The sequence below is a fragment of the Siphateles boraxobius genome, unplaced genomic scaffold (assembly GCF_051911475.1).
Source record: "Siphateles boraxobius isolate OS27281-9 unplaced genomic scaffold, OSU_SipBor_1 22, whole genome shotgun sequence".
NCBI lineage: Eukaryota > Metazoa > Chordata > Actinopteri > Cypriniformes > Leuciscidae > Siphateles > Siphateles boraxobius.
Window position 1 is genome coordinate 1,252,427 of NW_027508833.1, and position 16,587 is coordinate 1,269,013.

General features: G+C 36.7%; 1 protein-coding gene across 2 annotated transcripts in view; it reads right to left on the minus strand.

The window, feature by feature from the left end:
• Positions 1-3,252: 3,252 nt before the first annotated feature.
• The window catches only part of plcb1 (phospholipase C beta 1), a 76,604-nt gene continuing 63,269 nt past the window's right edge, over positions 3,253-16,587 (minus strand). The window contains exons 28-32 of one of the 2 annotated variants that reach the window (XM_077238291.1): positions 13,879-13,955; positions 13,702-13,791; positions 11,315-11,372; positions 11,147-11,233; positions 3,253-8,201 (exon numbers count right to left, since the gene is read on the minus strand). In XM_077238291.1, coding sequence (XP_077094406.1) covers positions 7,998-8,201; positions 11,147-11,233; positions 11,315-11,372; positions 13,702-13,791; positions 13,879-13,955 — 516 coding nt within the window. In that variant the 3' untranslated portion in view covers positions 3,253-7,997. Of the gene's footprint in view, positions 8,202-11,146; positions 11,234-11,314; positions 11,373-13,701; positions 13,792-13,878; positions 13,956-16,587 lie in introns of those variants that run through there. The other variant, XR_013206567.1, reaches the window with a different exon arrangement.

A 16,587-nucleotide genomic window follows, 5' to 3' on the forward strand; every position in this document is an offset into this window, starting at 1 on the left:
ATGTTGGCCCATATTGATAGGATAGCATCTTGCAGTTGATGGAGATTTGTGGGATGCACATCCAGGGCACGAAGCTCCCGTTCCACCACATCCCAAAGATGCTCTATTGGGTTGAGATCTGGTGACTGTGGGGGCCATTTCAGTACAGTGAACTCATTGTCATATTCAAGAAACCAATTTGAAATGATTCGAGCTTTGTGACATGGTGCATTATCCTGCTGGAAGTAGCCATCAGAGGATGGGTACATGGTGGCCATAAAGGGATGGACATGGTCAGAAACAATGCTCAGGTAGGCTGTGGCATTTAAAAGATGCCCAATTGGCACTAAGGGGCCTAAAGTGGGCCAAGAAAACACCCCCCACACCATTTCACCACCACCCGCCTGCACAGTGATAACAAGGTATGATGGATCCATGTTCTCATTCTGTTTATGCCAAATTCCAGCTCTACCATCTGAATGTCTCAACAGAAATCGAGACTCATCAGACCAGGCAACATTTTTCCAGTCTTCAACTGTCCAATTTTGGTGAGCTCTTGCAAATTGTAGCCTCTTTTTCCTATTTGTAGTGGAGATGAGTGGTACCCAGTGGGGTCTTCTGCTGTTGTAGCCCATCCGCCTCAAGGTTTTGCGTGTTGTGGCTTCACAAATGCTTTGCTGCATACCTCGGTTGTAACGAGTGGTTATTTCAGTCAAAGTTGCTCTTCTATCAGCTTGAATCAGTCGGGCCATTCTCCTCTGACCTCTAGCATCAACAAGGCATTTTCGCCCACAGAACTGCCGCATACTGGATGTTTTTCCCTTTTCACACCATTCTTTGTAAACCCTAGAAATGGTTGTGCGTGAAAATCCCAGTAACTGAGCAGATTGTGAAATACTCAGACCGGCCCGTCTGGCACCAACAACCATGCCACGCTCAAAATTGCTTAAATCACCTTTCTTTCCCATTCTGACATTCAGTTTAGAGTTCAGGAGATTGTCTTGACCAGGACCACACCCCTAAATGCATTGAAGCAACTGCCATGTGATTGGTTGATTAGGTAATTGCATTAATGAGAAATTGAACAGGTGTTCCTAATAATCCTTTAGGTGAGTATATTTGCTTGGGGCATTTGGAAACAAAGCTTGCATATTTCCGAATGTAATTGTGTGCATCTCTAATGATTATACTGTGTGTGTGTTGACACACTCGCAACAAACACACCCCAAAGCGGAGGCGTTACCGTGCGTTCACACCACCGCCGGCGAGAGTGTCAAAATTCGCTCTCGCCGCCCTGCCAGCGACGCCGTGGAAAGATTCGTGGACGCTTTGATGCAGGGTTGCCAACTCTCACGCATCTGGCCTGACACTCACGAATTCAGCCTCAATCTCACCGTCTCACGCTCAACAAAGAAATCTTACGCTAAATTAGACATTCTTCTGTGCTGTATTTTTTTTCACTCATGTGCACTAATTTCAGAATTACTATAAGCAAGTTCAGGCTCATAACTACTGATTGGACCACTGCGTTTTCTCACCCAGAGACAAATTGCGGACAAAGAGGACACTGACACCGACAGACTAGGCAGAGGTGGTTACTTTTGATATGGAACAAATTCTCAGCTGTCAGATTCTGTCAATATTTCCAACGTTTTGGCGCTTTTAAATGTGACAGATCGCTGTAGCGCGTCGGTTCAAACAAGCAAAACTCAAAAGTTTGATGCTCTGACGTAGATCGAAAGTTAGGTCTTTTTATAGGGGCCACAAAGCAAACAAGCATGTCGATCGTTATTTTTGCAGAAAATTGATTGATGGAAAGAACTTAACAATTATAGTGACATGTTTGCTAACGAAATAAAAAAAATGAAAAGCCTTTTGTGTGGTGTGGTTTTTGTGTTCATGGTTGAGTGCTATTCTAATTTACATTCCCGCAGAAAAACAAGTGTTCTTGCGCAAAAATCTTGCCTATAAATAGTGTTGCGCACATTCTTATCAAATTCAAATGATCAACCTCTCCTCTATTTTGCTTGGGAACTAATGTGGTCGGAACCAAAGTTCACAGGACTGCGTTCTCTGGAATCCTCTCAAACGGAGCACTTCTACATTCCGATTGGTTGCCGCCGTTTGCCGCCGAACCGCATCATAGCTCATTACCATAAAGTTGACCTGATTTCAACTCTCCTCGCCGCTCTCAATAGACCCTCCCTCCTCCTCATCCACACACTAACCCTCCAAACCCCACCCCAAAATCCTTCTTGTCGGTTATTGGCTGGAACAGTTTGTTATGTTTCGTGGTGCGGGTTAGCCCAGTTTGTTTTTGTTGCCGTTTGTGGAGCCTGGGGTGTCTGCAGAGATCCCGTTTTTCTACAGTGTGTTCAGGAGACAGGCAGAGGCAGCTAGCGGATAGTGAGGAGATGTTTGCTGTATGTGACAAAAAAAATGCTTTGACCTAAAAAACGCGTGACACCGCTTAGAGCACCTTTAAACTGCGTCCGAAATAGCGTACTATGTGAGTAGGTATTACATTTAAATTTGAGCGTACTTCGCGACCGTTAAAAAAGTAAGTTCTATTGTATGAATATGGGTAGTATGAACGGAGTCCGGCGCCATGTTGGTATTGTCACGCGACATGCGCTGTCACATCAGCGCGAAAATTTAAAGAGCCCATTCCACTGACTGCACCAATTTTGAGCAATGTGTTTAGTTCTGCTTTCCGCTTTCGTCTGCGTTTTTACATCATTCGAGGTTACAATTCAGAGGATGCGTCGGTCAGCTGCTCGCACATCACCCCCTAGTGACGCAATGACTTTACCAATCAGCGATTGGTAGCCACTGCAATAAATATTAAAATACATATATATTATGGACCATTTTATAAAGCATAGTTATAAAGGTAAAATAATAGGAAATAAGTATAAAAGGAAATAAAAGTAAATCTCATTTAAATAATTGAATTTAGTAGGCCTATACTGTAAAAATTGCTGTCTTAAAATTTTAGGTACAATCAACTGACTTAAAATAAGTATATAAACATATATAACTTAACATTTTGTTAAAGTAATGTAAAAACGTTGTCATAACTTATTAATCATAAAACCAAATTTTAAGTGTATAACAATTTAATACATTTGAGAATGCATAACAGCTTTAATATTATCATCAGTGAGAGTTACAGTCTGTAAAATAGGTCTGAGAGGTCATAAAACCTTTATTTCACACCCACAACACATTAAAGTTACGACTAAAATAAGCATTATTGTTCAAAGCCCGAAGTTCACAAGAACAATTTTATTAAAACCAATGCACAACACGAGCACAACTTACATTCAACAATATTTGTCTTCCAAAGATCTTGATATTTGTCAAACTAATAACAGAAGTGGACAAAATCAAATGTCATTCAATGTTAAATAGGGATCCTTTCTGTCAACAGACGTTGAAAATAATAAAAGTGGCATTCAGTAGCATCCATGACCAATAGTCTGACACGTCATATCTATCTAATTCTGTAGTAGTATAAATATCTTAAAAGTGCGCTTACGGTAAGGTTTATACAAAAAATGAGCTCTATTCATCAACACTTTTTACATTCCACATCTAACATAGATTCAACATTCAAAGGCACGGGACTTCACTTCAAAACGATCGAAAATATTCTTGAGTCATAAAAGTAATTCAAGTAATCTTACATTGCAAAAAAGATTTTGGTGGAAAGGAACCGATGGCACAGAACCGTGTAGTAAAAATTCATTAACACTACTGGAAGTGAATATACAAGATTCATGTTACATGTAAACTAGTGATTATGGGGAAATTAAGTAAACGATAAACGCTTTTTAGTTGCAGCTGCTTCCCAATGGCCTCACTGAAATGATCCAGACTCTTTTCAAAGCAAATTGATATTATGCAAGGTTTCAACATTTGTGTTTGAAGATGGTTTACTCAAACTAATCTGTCACCAGCTTTGAAAAGAAAGTGAAAGGAAACACATTTTGGCCCTTTTGAAGTATTTCACATAGATCCGATTGAGCATAATAAATATCGAAACCTTGCAAATATACAGAGAACGAAATGTCAAACTTAAATCCATTACTTACAGTACTTGGTGTCAATAACCTTGAAATACATAACTAACCCAATTGGAGCAGATTAAAAAGAGTAAAAATTCTAAGTTAAATTAAAATCTAGAAGTAGCAAGTAGAAATAACAGATAATAAAAGTGCTTAATGAAATAACTAATTATAGATGAATGGCATAAAGTAGAAAAAAATTAACAATCAAATATCACTTGGCATAAAAATCCTTAAACATATCCTACATCAAAAACTGAATATAATAAAAAGGAAATATGACATGCTTTCTGACTTATGTAGAAAGATTGCATAATACCTCGGGACATCCAAAGTGCATATCCATTTTTATTATTTTTTTATTTTTTGCCTTCATCTGCATTACTAATTTTATTTATAACTAGGTGAATCTCAAGAAATCCAAGTCCAGGTCACATTTTACTCCAAAATCAGTAATAAATAATGACTGTAAAAACGTTTTGTAACATTTTCATGACATTAAAGCACATCGTCCCCAGCCAAGAATATCGTTACTGTAATGCAAAAAAATAACAATAAAAAATAAGGTATGCATCGTTTTTGAATTTAAAATTATAGTGCCTTTTATGCTGAAAAAAGAGACAAGTGCAATGCCAATTCCGGTCATTTCAATTTGTCACTGATTTTGGGGTGAAAGTGAGCTGGTCATGTTTCCATGAGATTCACTCAGTGATTAAAGTGACCTATTGATGCTAACCGGGAAATTCTGCCCGTACGACAAACTGTAGTAACAAAAGAGAGAATTAAAACAGTTCCCTAGACAGAAACTGGAGGAAATGAAATGGTCCCTTAATACAGCAAATACACTCTATGCATTTATATATTTTTAAAACGACCTATGGGTTCAAAAAGAAATAGAGCTTATAACTTGAAACACATCGTCACAAATTGATAATAGTTCATCACATTACAACACAAGCTATATTGCTGACATTTACAGATGTGTAGAAGCACAAACGCTGGGCTGACTGTAAGCATGCATCCCTGAAACTGTTCCAGGTCAGTGTTGGACAGGCTTTCAGCACCTCAGACCAGCATGTTTCATTAGTACAGGTGGAAAATCAATCCTGTAATATATACAGCAAGCACTCAGAGTCAAAACAAACCGACAGCAGCAACTTTTGCAAGAAGATGAATCCAATAATCATCTTCCGTTTCAGTGCAAATAAACCATGAACCTTTCAGAAACTCTCATGTCTGTTAAAGGCCCGTTCAAACCAAGCGCGATAACTATAAAGATGTTTATTCTAAGCAGTTTTGTCGTCTACAGCTTTAAGTGCTCTAGCTCTGAAAGCAAGATGGATTATGATTGGCTGTAAATATTTTTATCCTTCATCAGCTGGAAAAAAAAATCATTCTGAAAGTGATTCCAGCGATATTGTTTCTCTGTGGCGTTATCGTTATCGTTGTGGTGTGAAATCTGATGAATGATTTTTGGAACTAAAGATGCGTCTCAATTCACATACAAATGCAATATTTCAAAGCCATTTCGTAGGATAAATAGTGTACTGTGTTCACACGGAACATTCCAAAATGAAAAAGTGCACTTAAAATACCCGTATGATGCACTTAATTAACCGAAAATACAAAGGCTGCATCTGGAATCACGTACTTCCCTACTATATAGTATATGACAACAGAAGTATGTCTGAATTCACAGTACTCATAAAAGAGTGGGCAAAAAGTAACCAGATGATCTACTACTTCTGATCAGATTCTGAAGTGTGCATACTAGGGATGCACGATATATTAGCCACCATAATGGTATCGGCCGATATATGTCAATTTTTAATGTTATCGTCATCGGCTGATACATTAAAGACGATCAATAATATATTATTTCCTTCAGCTGAGACACTTCAGATGCGCAGTCTTCACCATAGTTTTAATTTGCATGAAATATGATAGGAATAATTTCAAAAAGGAAAATACAGTTCAGTGCATAAGTCTGTCATATCGGCTGCATAAAATTATGAGAACATTATAATTGTGTGTTTTAATGGAGAGACTATTATTTTTGTGATCAGGCTCTCAAAAATTATATAAAAATTTGGATTTAGATTCATCAGCCAATATATCAGCTATCGGCTTTAAAATATATAGAATTATCGGCTATCGGCCAAAATCTTAATATCGGTGCATCCCGCATCCGATGGACACTTTACTATCCAATTAGGACATGGGAGAGGGTTGATGAATGGAGATGAAGCGATGGATGGTCACATGATAATGACATCATGGCGAATGTAGTACAGAATTACGTAGAGGAGGGGGAGGGGCTTCAGACTCAAATGTTGAATGACAAAATAACCTTATAAAGTTCATTCAATACAGTAAAGCACAAAGTTTATAGTGCATCATTTGGGACACATCTTATATCTTTATCGTTACAGCTATCGTACTTGAAGTGTACGCGCCTTAAGGCCGTTTGTCCACCAACGAGTTTTTTCACGCGGCTGGTGTATTTTTTCAATTGTTTTCAATGGGAGCGCCGCGTTTTTAGAACATCATGAGCGTAGAGGCGTTGAGCGTTTTTTTCACGCTGAAGCGCCGAGCGCTCGGCATTTTTTACTGGTCGCCGAGAGTTGAAGAATGTTCAACTTTGGGTAAAACGCAGCAACTCATCACCGTCACTTTTTACCCAGCCGTCCAATCAGAGTGGAGGAGGGGCGGGACAAATACCACACCGACCAACTGTCACGACATTCTTTCTGTACAACGACGTCAACCAGCAGAGCTAACGGAACAAAATGGATGAAAAATTTTTTTTTGTAGTATGAAACAAATTATCTGTGAAATCAGTTACAAGTAAACTGTGCTGCGGATATTCTGAATCATAGCAACGAATCGTCTCAACTGAAAAAACGCTACGCTGCCAAAACGCTCTAAAGCGCCCACAGCTAGGCGTTTTCAGCTGGCTAAAAACACTTTGGTGGACACACGGCCTAAGAGTGAAACTCACAAAGCCTGTCGAGAACACATCCGGGTCATATTTCATCCCAAAAACTGCAAGGATGTGTCTGAAATCGCCCCTTATTCCCCTAAATAGGGCATTATTTGAGGGAACAGTCATTTGAAGTGGTGTCCGGAACCATAGTGGACGTTATCGAGTGCACTCAATGAATCCCACAATGCACCGCATTAACGAGTGTACAACATTCAGCCGCACTCAAAGGCTAGAGAATACCCATAATGCACTGTGAGAGTCGCGCGCTGAATGAATTCACGCGTCTGACCAGAAGATGGCGTCGCAGCTCAATCATCCATCCATCCACTTTCCAAACCGTGGGTCCAATGTAGGTACAGCGTAATATCATACAGGTATTACTTCCTTTTTAATTGATTATTAAATAGTTTAATTAAGGTTTATACATGACAGAGTTCAAGATAAATTATGCACAAACATTTGCACAAACTATGCAAAAGCAGCAGCGTCTGAATTCACTCACTCGTTTTCATTCACTCTTTCAAGAGGACTATATTAGTGTATTATGCAGGGAATATTGAACGAGCGTATAGGGAGCGATTTCACAGACAGAATGAGGTGAAATATGACTCAAATTGTTTTTATCATGATGTTTTTGTGAGATTCATCTATTAAAGATAATTGATCGCTACAGTACCTCTACAGTATCATGACCTGCATTCTCTTCCATTTTTCTTCCACTCATTATTATGAGAAGCACATCAACAGAACATTAGAAATAATTCATATTTAAACTTTAGTGTGTTCCCAGCCAAGTAGAATACACAAACTGAAATAAAATAACTCCCAGCGTGACATTAAGCCATGTTTCTGATGCAGCGCTCCCACCAAGACTCCTCCATCAGCTGTCCTTCACTTTTCCTTTCAGTTTCCCTCCGAGAGAGAAGTGGGAAGAGATCCTGAAGGTTTCTGACAGGGTGGGATCAGTCTTTCTTCTCCTCTTCTGTGTCGTCTTCAGATTGTGCGCTCTTCTGCATGAGTTTCTCCAGCGTGGAAGAGGAAGAAGGAAGAACTTCTTGCTCTACATCCTCAGTCTTTCTCTTGGTGCTTTCCTGCACAAACTCCTGGATCTCCAGTGGAAGCCGCCGGAATTTATCCTGGTATTCCTGATCCAGGTCGTTCTGAAGCTGTGAACACAGGTCAACATATTAATCAAAACTGATCATTAGTGCAAGTTATTTAAAACAATAATCATTTTTTTGGTTCCCAGAACGTTCTTTATGGTTTGTTTTTGGTTAGTCAGGAAAGATTTCTTAACGGAAATAGTATGCATTTTGATGGATCTAATTTCTACAATTTATTAAATGCTTTATTAAAATAATTTCGGGTGCTGTGTAGGTCATTGCACAAAAACATCTGCAACATTGTAATTGGAAGGTTAGTTTACATGGTTAAAAACAAAAACAAAAAAAAACCATTAGGGAACGTTCTGTATAAGTTATTTACAAAATAACCTTCCTGCAAAGTTCTGGGAACGCTATTTTACGGTTGCAAAAAAATAAAACCTACAAAGAATGTTCTTGGAACGTTATTATTTGGTTCTCAAAAACCAAACAGGTTAACCAACAATAAGAAACAAATAAATAATAAAAATGTGGAACAAATAGCAGCATGTTTAATTGCAAGAGTCAGAGAGAGAGAGTGAAAAAAATTCATATAAAAAATTAGTTTTTGGTGCAAAAAACAAACAAACATTGATTAACAATATAATAGGAATCCAAATAAAATAAATAATAAAACAAATAAATAATAAAAAGTATATATATATATATATATATATATATATATATATATATATATATATATATATATATATATATATAAGCTATAGCATGTTTAATCGTAAGACTCAGAGAAAGGTGCGGAAAATGATCCTGAAAAAAATAAATCAGATACATTTAAATATAACTTAAATGATAATTTATTTCAAATTTGAAATAAATCTAAAGATAAATAAAAAATAAATTATTAGAAACAATAAATGTGGGAAAAGTCCATGAAAAAAGCAAATAACCGCATGTTTAACTGTAAGAGAGAGAGAGAGAGAGAGAGTGCAAAATTATCCTGAAAAAATGATTTAATATATTTAAATATAATTGAATAATAATCTTAAATGTATTCTAAATGTAACTATAAATGTAAAATAAATTTGGTGGAAAAAACGAAACATTATTAGAGGGCTAAAAATTAAATGTAAAGAACAAAAAATAATGATATGATCCCTGTAAACCTCATCATTGCAAACATGCAATAATAATATGGTCATGTAGCAAAATTTATATCATAAACTCTAAACGTGCTGCGGTTCAGTGAGTGAATGTGTGAGTGAGTGTGTGTGTGTGTGTCTGCCGTGAGTGCAGGAGTCGATGGTATGAACGGGTCAGTAATGTGACATCATGTGACGGTATTGACAGATCCGGATCAATGTTCACTAATGCAGCAGCAGATCCAGACCGATCCGATCTGTGCGCTCCTGTAGCGCTCAGGAATGACAAATCAACAAATGCATGGAGATATTTCACCAGATACCTTTATAGATAATGCACTCATATCAATTTTGTTATGCACATTAAACACTGAATTTGGAAGCTCGGGAAGGGAGTCTTGACTCCATGTAAAATGATTGGTCAGGTCTGAAGTGTGTCAGTTCATAAGCCAATCAAAGAGCGGAAATCCTGAATCAAGTCGGATCTCTATGTTGAACATTAAAAAGCACATTTGTTCTGTTTCTGCATCTAAAAATGTGCTGGATCACACTGACATTCTCCAAATCATATAATCCTGACAGCTTATGGAATATTTAAAGGGCTGAATTGAAACTGGCATCATTTACTCGCCCTCATCACAGCACAAACCTGCAGAAAGCCTTAATAGGACTTAATGGACTTTCAAAGATGATAGAATTTTCATTTTTGAGAGAACTATTTCTCAACCTCATTAAACCTACTGTATCATATTTAATATGCACATTTATAAGGCCTCTAAATGATCAGCATGATCTGAAAAACCTTTTACACAATCTGCCTTCTGTCGCCTGATTGATAGTTTTAATTTTTTAGCAAGAAAAAGCCTTTTAAGTGTAATTGTACAAACTTCAGCTCGTGGTTTACATGAAATCTGCACTGATTTTTAGTCAGTAATATTTCAAGATCAACACTTACTGGACCGAAAGCAACTTCGGTTTACATGATTATCTATGCTTCATATTTTAGTACAATCATGTTCAAATGTTAGTCTCAAATATGATCATCAGGCTTTTGAGGGAGGTTTATTAGTTCATCTCTCAATCATCATTGTATTGCATTGCATTATGTTTTAAAACTACAGAGATTTGATCATAAAACTAATAATTGGCAGATATAGTGATGACTGATATTAATGTGCATTTTATGTTAGTATCTGCCATACTGTTATTAGGATCTCATTGATTTACATTACAAGCATCAGAATTTCATTTCAACAGGACTTTTTGTCCATAGAAATATCAGAATCTGCATCAAATTGTATATTTTTGCTCAGTTTGAGTCTCAGAATAAAACTGAGGTGTTTTATTCCCTTCATATTCTCACTATATCATACTATATGAGCCATAAAAACCTGATGGATCAAATATGATAATCAACAAAAACACATGAAAACATTTATTTTAGTTTTTTAGTTTTTTTTGTCGTAAGGTTTAATAAACTGTTCCATTAAAAAAAAAAGCATTATTATCAAATTTTGCCAGGTTTTACACTACAGGGTTAAAGTTAAACAACTGATGCTGACAAAAAATATTGTTGAGCATAAAGGCAACAATGACAAATGCAGAAAATCAATGACGTTTGTAGAATATGTATTGATGCAACACACTCTACAGACGCTGTAAGTGTATCAGACTGATGTTTCATCCAACACGCATCTGTCAAACTTCCCAGAAAGCAACAGCACTCACTTTCATAGCAATAACAGTCACAACGCTAGTAATAATGATATCTTTCATTCTGCAGTGTTCATTTATGTGACATTGGTCCATGGTACGTATCCAAAACAAGGTATTACTATGGTACCATATCATTTCATTTGTTCTTACCTTGGGTTTCTCATCTAATATCTGTTGCAGAATGCTTTTATGGGTTTCAACAAGCTTCTCGTGTCTTTTAGTCTGAGCGTCTTCCAGCTAGTGACGGAAAAGACAAAAAGTGTAAAGAATCATATTTATTCTCATTTATGATCTTGAGAAATGGGGAAACTCTTTTACCCTCTTAATGTGTTGCACCACGTCGTTCACATAAGACCGGTTGATCTCCAGTTTCTCCCTTAAATCAGAGAGAGAGAGAGAGAGAGAGAGAGAGAGAGAGAGAGAGAGAGAGAGAGAGAGAGAGAGAGAGAGAGAGAGAGAGAGAGAGAGAGAGAGAGAGAGAGAGAGAGAGAGAGTGTGTGTGTGTGTTATGGTGTTTTATCAGTGTTTTATTGCCATCTAGAGGCCAGTTTTATAAAGAATAATACAATTCTTTCCATTCCTTTAATTGCCACCCAGAACATTAATGAAAATAACCTGAAATGAATCTTCTTTTTTGTCTCCAAATCGATTCATGATTAGCTTGGAGTAAGTTAATATCTCGAGGGTCGATGATATAAGCATCTTTGTAGCTTAAATTATTTTAATACCAATTATGCTTACAATTCCCCTCAAAGAATCACCTGAATGAAACCGTCTGTAGTCAGTTGCACATTTTACTCATTTGACACAGATTTTATTAAAGCACTTCACCTTTGAGTCTGCATTATTTCTTATAAATTCATTTCTACTGATATGAATCCAGATCGTTTCGTGTCAATTTTTTTTTTTTCGTGCTTTTATCTAGAGTGACTTGCATTGCATTCAAGTTATTTATTTTCTGATTTTGTAAAACACACCAATTTGAAATTTCTATGATGACGTGTGTATTTCTGTGGAAAATCTTCACTTATTCACTGCATCTGAACATACTGCTCAACATGTTTAGGTCACGACTACATTAATCCAGATACATTGAACCAAACTGCATTTTGGTTTCAAAACGCTTTCCGTCCACACTAAAAATATCCAAAAGTTTCTCATCCACACTGAAACGTTGGAAGATGCAACTGCGCAAGGCTAAAACTAAATAAAAGCTCACTGAGATGATACAGAGAGACCAAACATAAAAAAAGTTATTATGCTATTCTTCTGGTACGATCACTTTACTAGCAAAATATCTCTGGAGTGTAAAATATCAAGGTCGCTACATGTGTGGTCTAAAACGCTACTGCAATTGCGAAATTGAGAAATAAAATGGCGAGTATATGAAATATACTAGTTGGCCGGTAACATTTTTATGAATTTTAACAATGCAATGTTGTGAGAACATGAACGGAATCAAACATCAACGTCACTCGCGACACCGTCGCAAGAGTTTAAGCTTTGGTCATTTAAATATTCAAGCGCAAGAATACGCAAAAGTGAACTCTCACTCAGTGTGGGAAGTTTTGAGTGAGGTTTCACATCTTTTTGCACTTGAACAGGCATAAAATTGTCAAAAAATGCCTGTTAACACAGTCGCTTGAGTGAACGTAAAAAGTCGAGAAAGAAAACGCATGTAACATTTTTATGATTTTTACCAATGCGATGTTGTGAGAACATGAACGGAATCAAATATCAACGTCATTCGTGATACCGTCGCAAGAGTTTAAGCTTTGGTCATTTAAATATTCTGAATTGAGCTCGGTTTCACATATTTTTGCACTTGAACAGGCATAAAATTGTCAAAAAATGCCCGTCTGGATGAGTATCCTCGTTAAGACAGTCGCTTGAGTGAACGTAAAAAGTCGAGAAAGAAAACGCATGTGTATCAGTACAGTATATTGGATCAGTGCATTGGGCCTTAAAGAGACAGCAGCCTAATATTCCTTCTGCTGTCTGTGTTTTTAATGGAAAGCAGACAAGAAAGGACATATAAAAAAAACAATCACTGCTCTTGAAAATCTCTGAATAACTTTTGAAACGATAATAGGATTTAATCTACATTTAATTCATACAGTGAAGACTATATCCAGTGTCATTTTACATTTGATTAATTTATGCAATGTCTCTACCTAAAAACTACTGGTACTTGTCTTTAATAATCTTTTAAAATGATATTAGTTAGGCTAGTAATTTTAGCTGCGGTATTGAAACTAGAAAAGAGAATTGTGAATTTTCACTGCTATCTAAAATTTTGGTGTCATTACTGCCTGTTTTTGCAAGAACGGTTTATTGACGTATAAAAATTATTTATGTCAGGTAAATTTTCTTAAGTAATAATCGGTCATTGGCAGGTGTGGCAAAAAATTATTTTAGGCCCTGAATATATTCCCATCGGTGCAATATTCTACACATGACTAAACATGCGACATCGTTTTCAAAACCTCTGTTTTCACAGTCGACACTAGCCGTTTTTTATTTAGCCATTCTTCAAAAATCTTTTTTTTCGAAAGACAAAACGCCCTCTCAGTGCGGACAGAAGGCCAAAATGTGGAGACAAATATGTGTTTTCAAATGTATCTGGATTAGTGTGGACACTAGACAATTTATTTCAACCAAAACACACATTGTATCCAGGAAATGATGAACAGATGAACTCTTACTCTTCTGTCAAGTGCTTCTCCTTTGATTTGGCTTCATTGATCTTCTCTTGTCTCTTCTTGTCCATTTTCTTTTTCAGTTCTTTCTTTTCTCTATAAACACAGACGGAACAGCGAGGTTGACGCTACATGACCTTATGAATTATTAAAGGACGTTCGTGATATTGGTAACGGACTCACTTCTCACACAGCTCCTTGATTTTCTTCATTTGGTTGCTTTGACTTTCGTCAGCGATGCCGGTCAGCTTCTCGATAACCTGCAAACACAGCCAAAACACCATCAGTCTTTCTGAACCATTCATTAAACAGAGGTTTTCAAAAGTTGTACATCAGAAATGTTTAAATCATTTATACTTGATTTCTCACATAAAATAAGTAAAAAGTAGCTTCTTTCTAGATGCAGACATTTAGATTGCACACTTGACTGCTTTATATTTTATTATTTACATTTATGCATTCAGCAGACTATCAAAAGCGACTGAAAAAAAGGAACAAAAGCATTATTTAAAAAAAACTTGCTATGATTTGTTTATTGAATTACTATCTGTATGTGTAATATGACAAGATATATTTGTATACTTTACTTTATTAATTGATATTGTTAGCATTATAAATTTATATATAAATGTTATATATAAAGTCATAAATAATTAAGTCATAAAAGAGTCATTTGCCAATGAACAAAAAAGTCAATAATCAATAAAAATATTTTTTTTGTTTCAAATTTTATTTGAAATAATTTCCTAATGTTTGGGCCTTGTTGGCATTATTTTCTGTATATGTGTAATATTACAGATGGAAAAATGCAATTTTGCCTTAAAGGGGTGGTTTACTTCTTTTTTTCTTTGCATGACTGTGTTTATGGGGTGCAATATAACAAGGTCTTCGTGTTTTTTTGTTTTTTTAAAGCCTTATTTTTCATAAATTTCCCCTTTATTGGAAGCCGCTTTCTCCTCTGTCATTTGAACCATAGACAGTAAAAGAAATGGACACAGCGACCCCGTTGATTTCAACGGAGAGAGTTGAAGCCGAACATGGGCACTCACTTCCTGATAGCCAAGCGTTCTGCGCAGGCTAAAACTGAGCTTGATGACGTAGATGTCACGTGAGCAACCTGACTGACAGGTGTAAATCTTCTAGTAGCTGTGCCAAGACAAATCTGAATCACCCATAGACAGTCACCCAACGTTAATCGTGCACAGAGACGGTGAAGCGCGACCTGCAGCAACTTTTGGTAAGTATTCTGATTAATTATTTTGTCATTTTGCTTAATATTTATTTATTTAAAATTTAACGTCAGTACGCCTGCGAGACTGTGCGAGCTTCTCCTCCTGTCTATACGGTAATGTCTCTATTGTGCGACATGAAGTCGCGTGGTTATGACGCAATTTTTAGCCTATTTTTACAAGAATGGCTTCTACGGGGCCATAACGTAAGATACAAAGTAATGGAGCCTTTTATACATTGTCGTGTTTCTTTAGAAATAAATAATGGACAAATGAAGTCTTTGGACGCCTCAGATGTAAAGTTATTCGCCGTCAAAGTGACGCCAAAATGAATGGGAGTCAATGGGATGCTAACAGCAGGTGATAGACAGCTACAATGGCGACCCCTGGAGGCAGCTTCAACTTCCGCCTGATGGATTACCCCCTTGATTTGAACGACCGGTTGACTTCCTGATTCTATGAAACCACTCCCTCAGAAACAGGCAATGGGCTCAGATTGGTTAGCTGGGCCGGTGTGTTGTAATTGGCTAAACTGCGTAGTGCATGTTGTCCGGAAACTCAACGCCCATTAACTTTACAGGTGAAAGCTGCATGTGCTCCGGTCAAATATAAATAATGGTGTCAATACAGCCGTCTCAGTTTGAGCCAGAATCAGCCCCAGAAAGCGGCAATGAAGAGAGTCAAGCAGAACCTCCCCAAACACGGCTCTTACAAAACATTTCTGAATGGTACATTTTTGTATTATTATTATTCTAATCTATTCTATTCCACTATTATAAGGCAATATAAGAATTTCGATATGCTGTTACTTGAAAATGCTACTGCTGCTTGTTAGCTTTTGAGTTAGCTTTTTCGGTTTTCTCCAGATTAAACATTTAAAACTGAATAAATGACTGAGTAATACCGTTTTTTAAAGTTATTGTTTTATCGATATAATGAGCAACAGTTTATCTATTCGCAAAACGTAGTTAATCAGTGTATCGTTTTCTTTAGGTGTACATGTGGCAACTGTGTTAAAATGCCAACAGAACGTGAAAACATCTGATAACAGCAGCTGAAGTTTTCTGTTGCAATTACATATCATTTTTTTTAACTTTATACACGTTTGTCTTATACACACAAAATAGCATCGAACTAACTGGCTACTATAAACAAACAGCGTTGGCATTGGTTTACGTTCTTGATCAAATCGAAAAATTACGTCATAAAGTATACATGGAAAATACATTTACAAAATTAGTACATAATTACAAATTCAGGTCCAAAATGTTTGTACGCATTTGTCATAGACACACGAAATAGAATAACTAAGTGGCTACTAAAGCCAGCACTGGCATTTGTTTACGTCCTTGATAAAAACTAAAACATTACGTCTAAAATTATACATGCAAATTCATTTAAAATTATTAAGTCTTACTTACTGGTTGTGGCCCAACAACTGTTGCCTCTGGTTTTAAAGTTGGAACTGCTTCATGCTTTAGTAACAGTTTCTTGTTGAATCCGACATTGAATTGGAGATTCTGGAAGCTGTCTTCCGTAAAATGCGCAGCACAGAGAGCTAAATCACGATTGTAATTTTCTGGAACATAATCAAACATAAATTGTAACCATTGTTGACGAACTACAGCGTCCGTAGGAAGCCCGAACACAGAAGACCTGACAG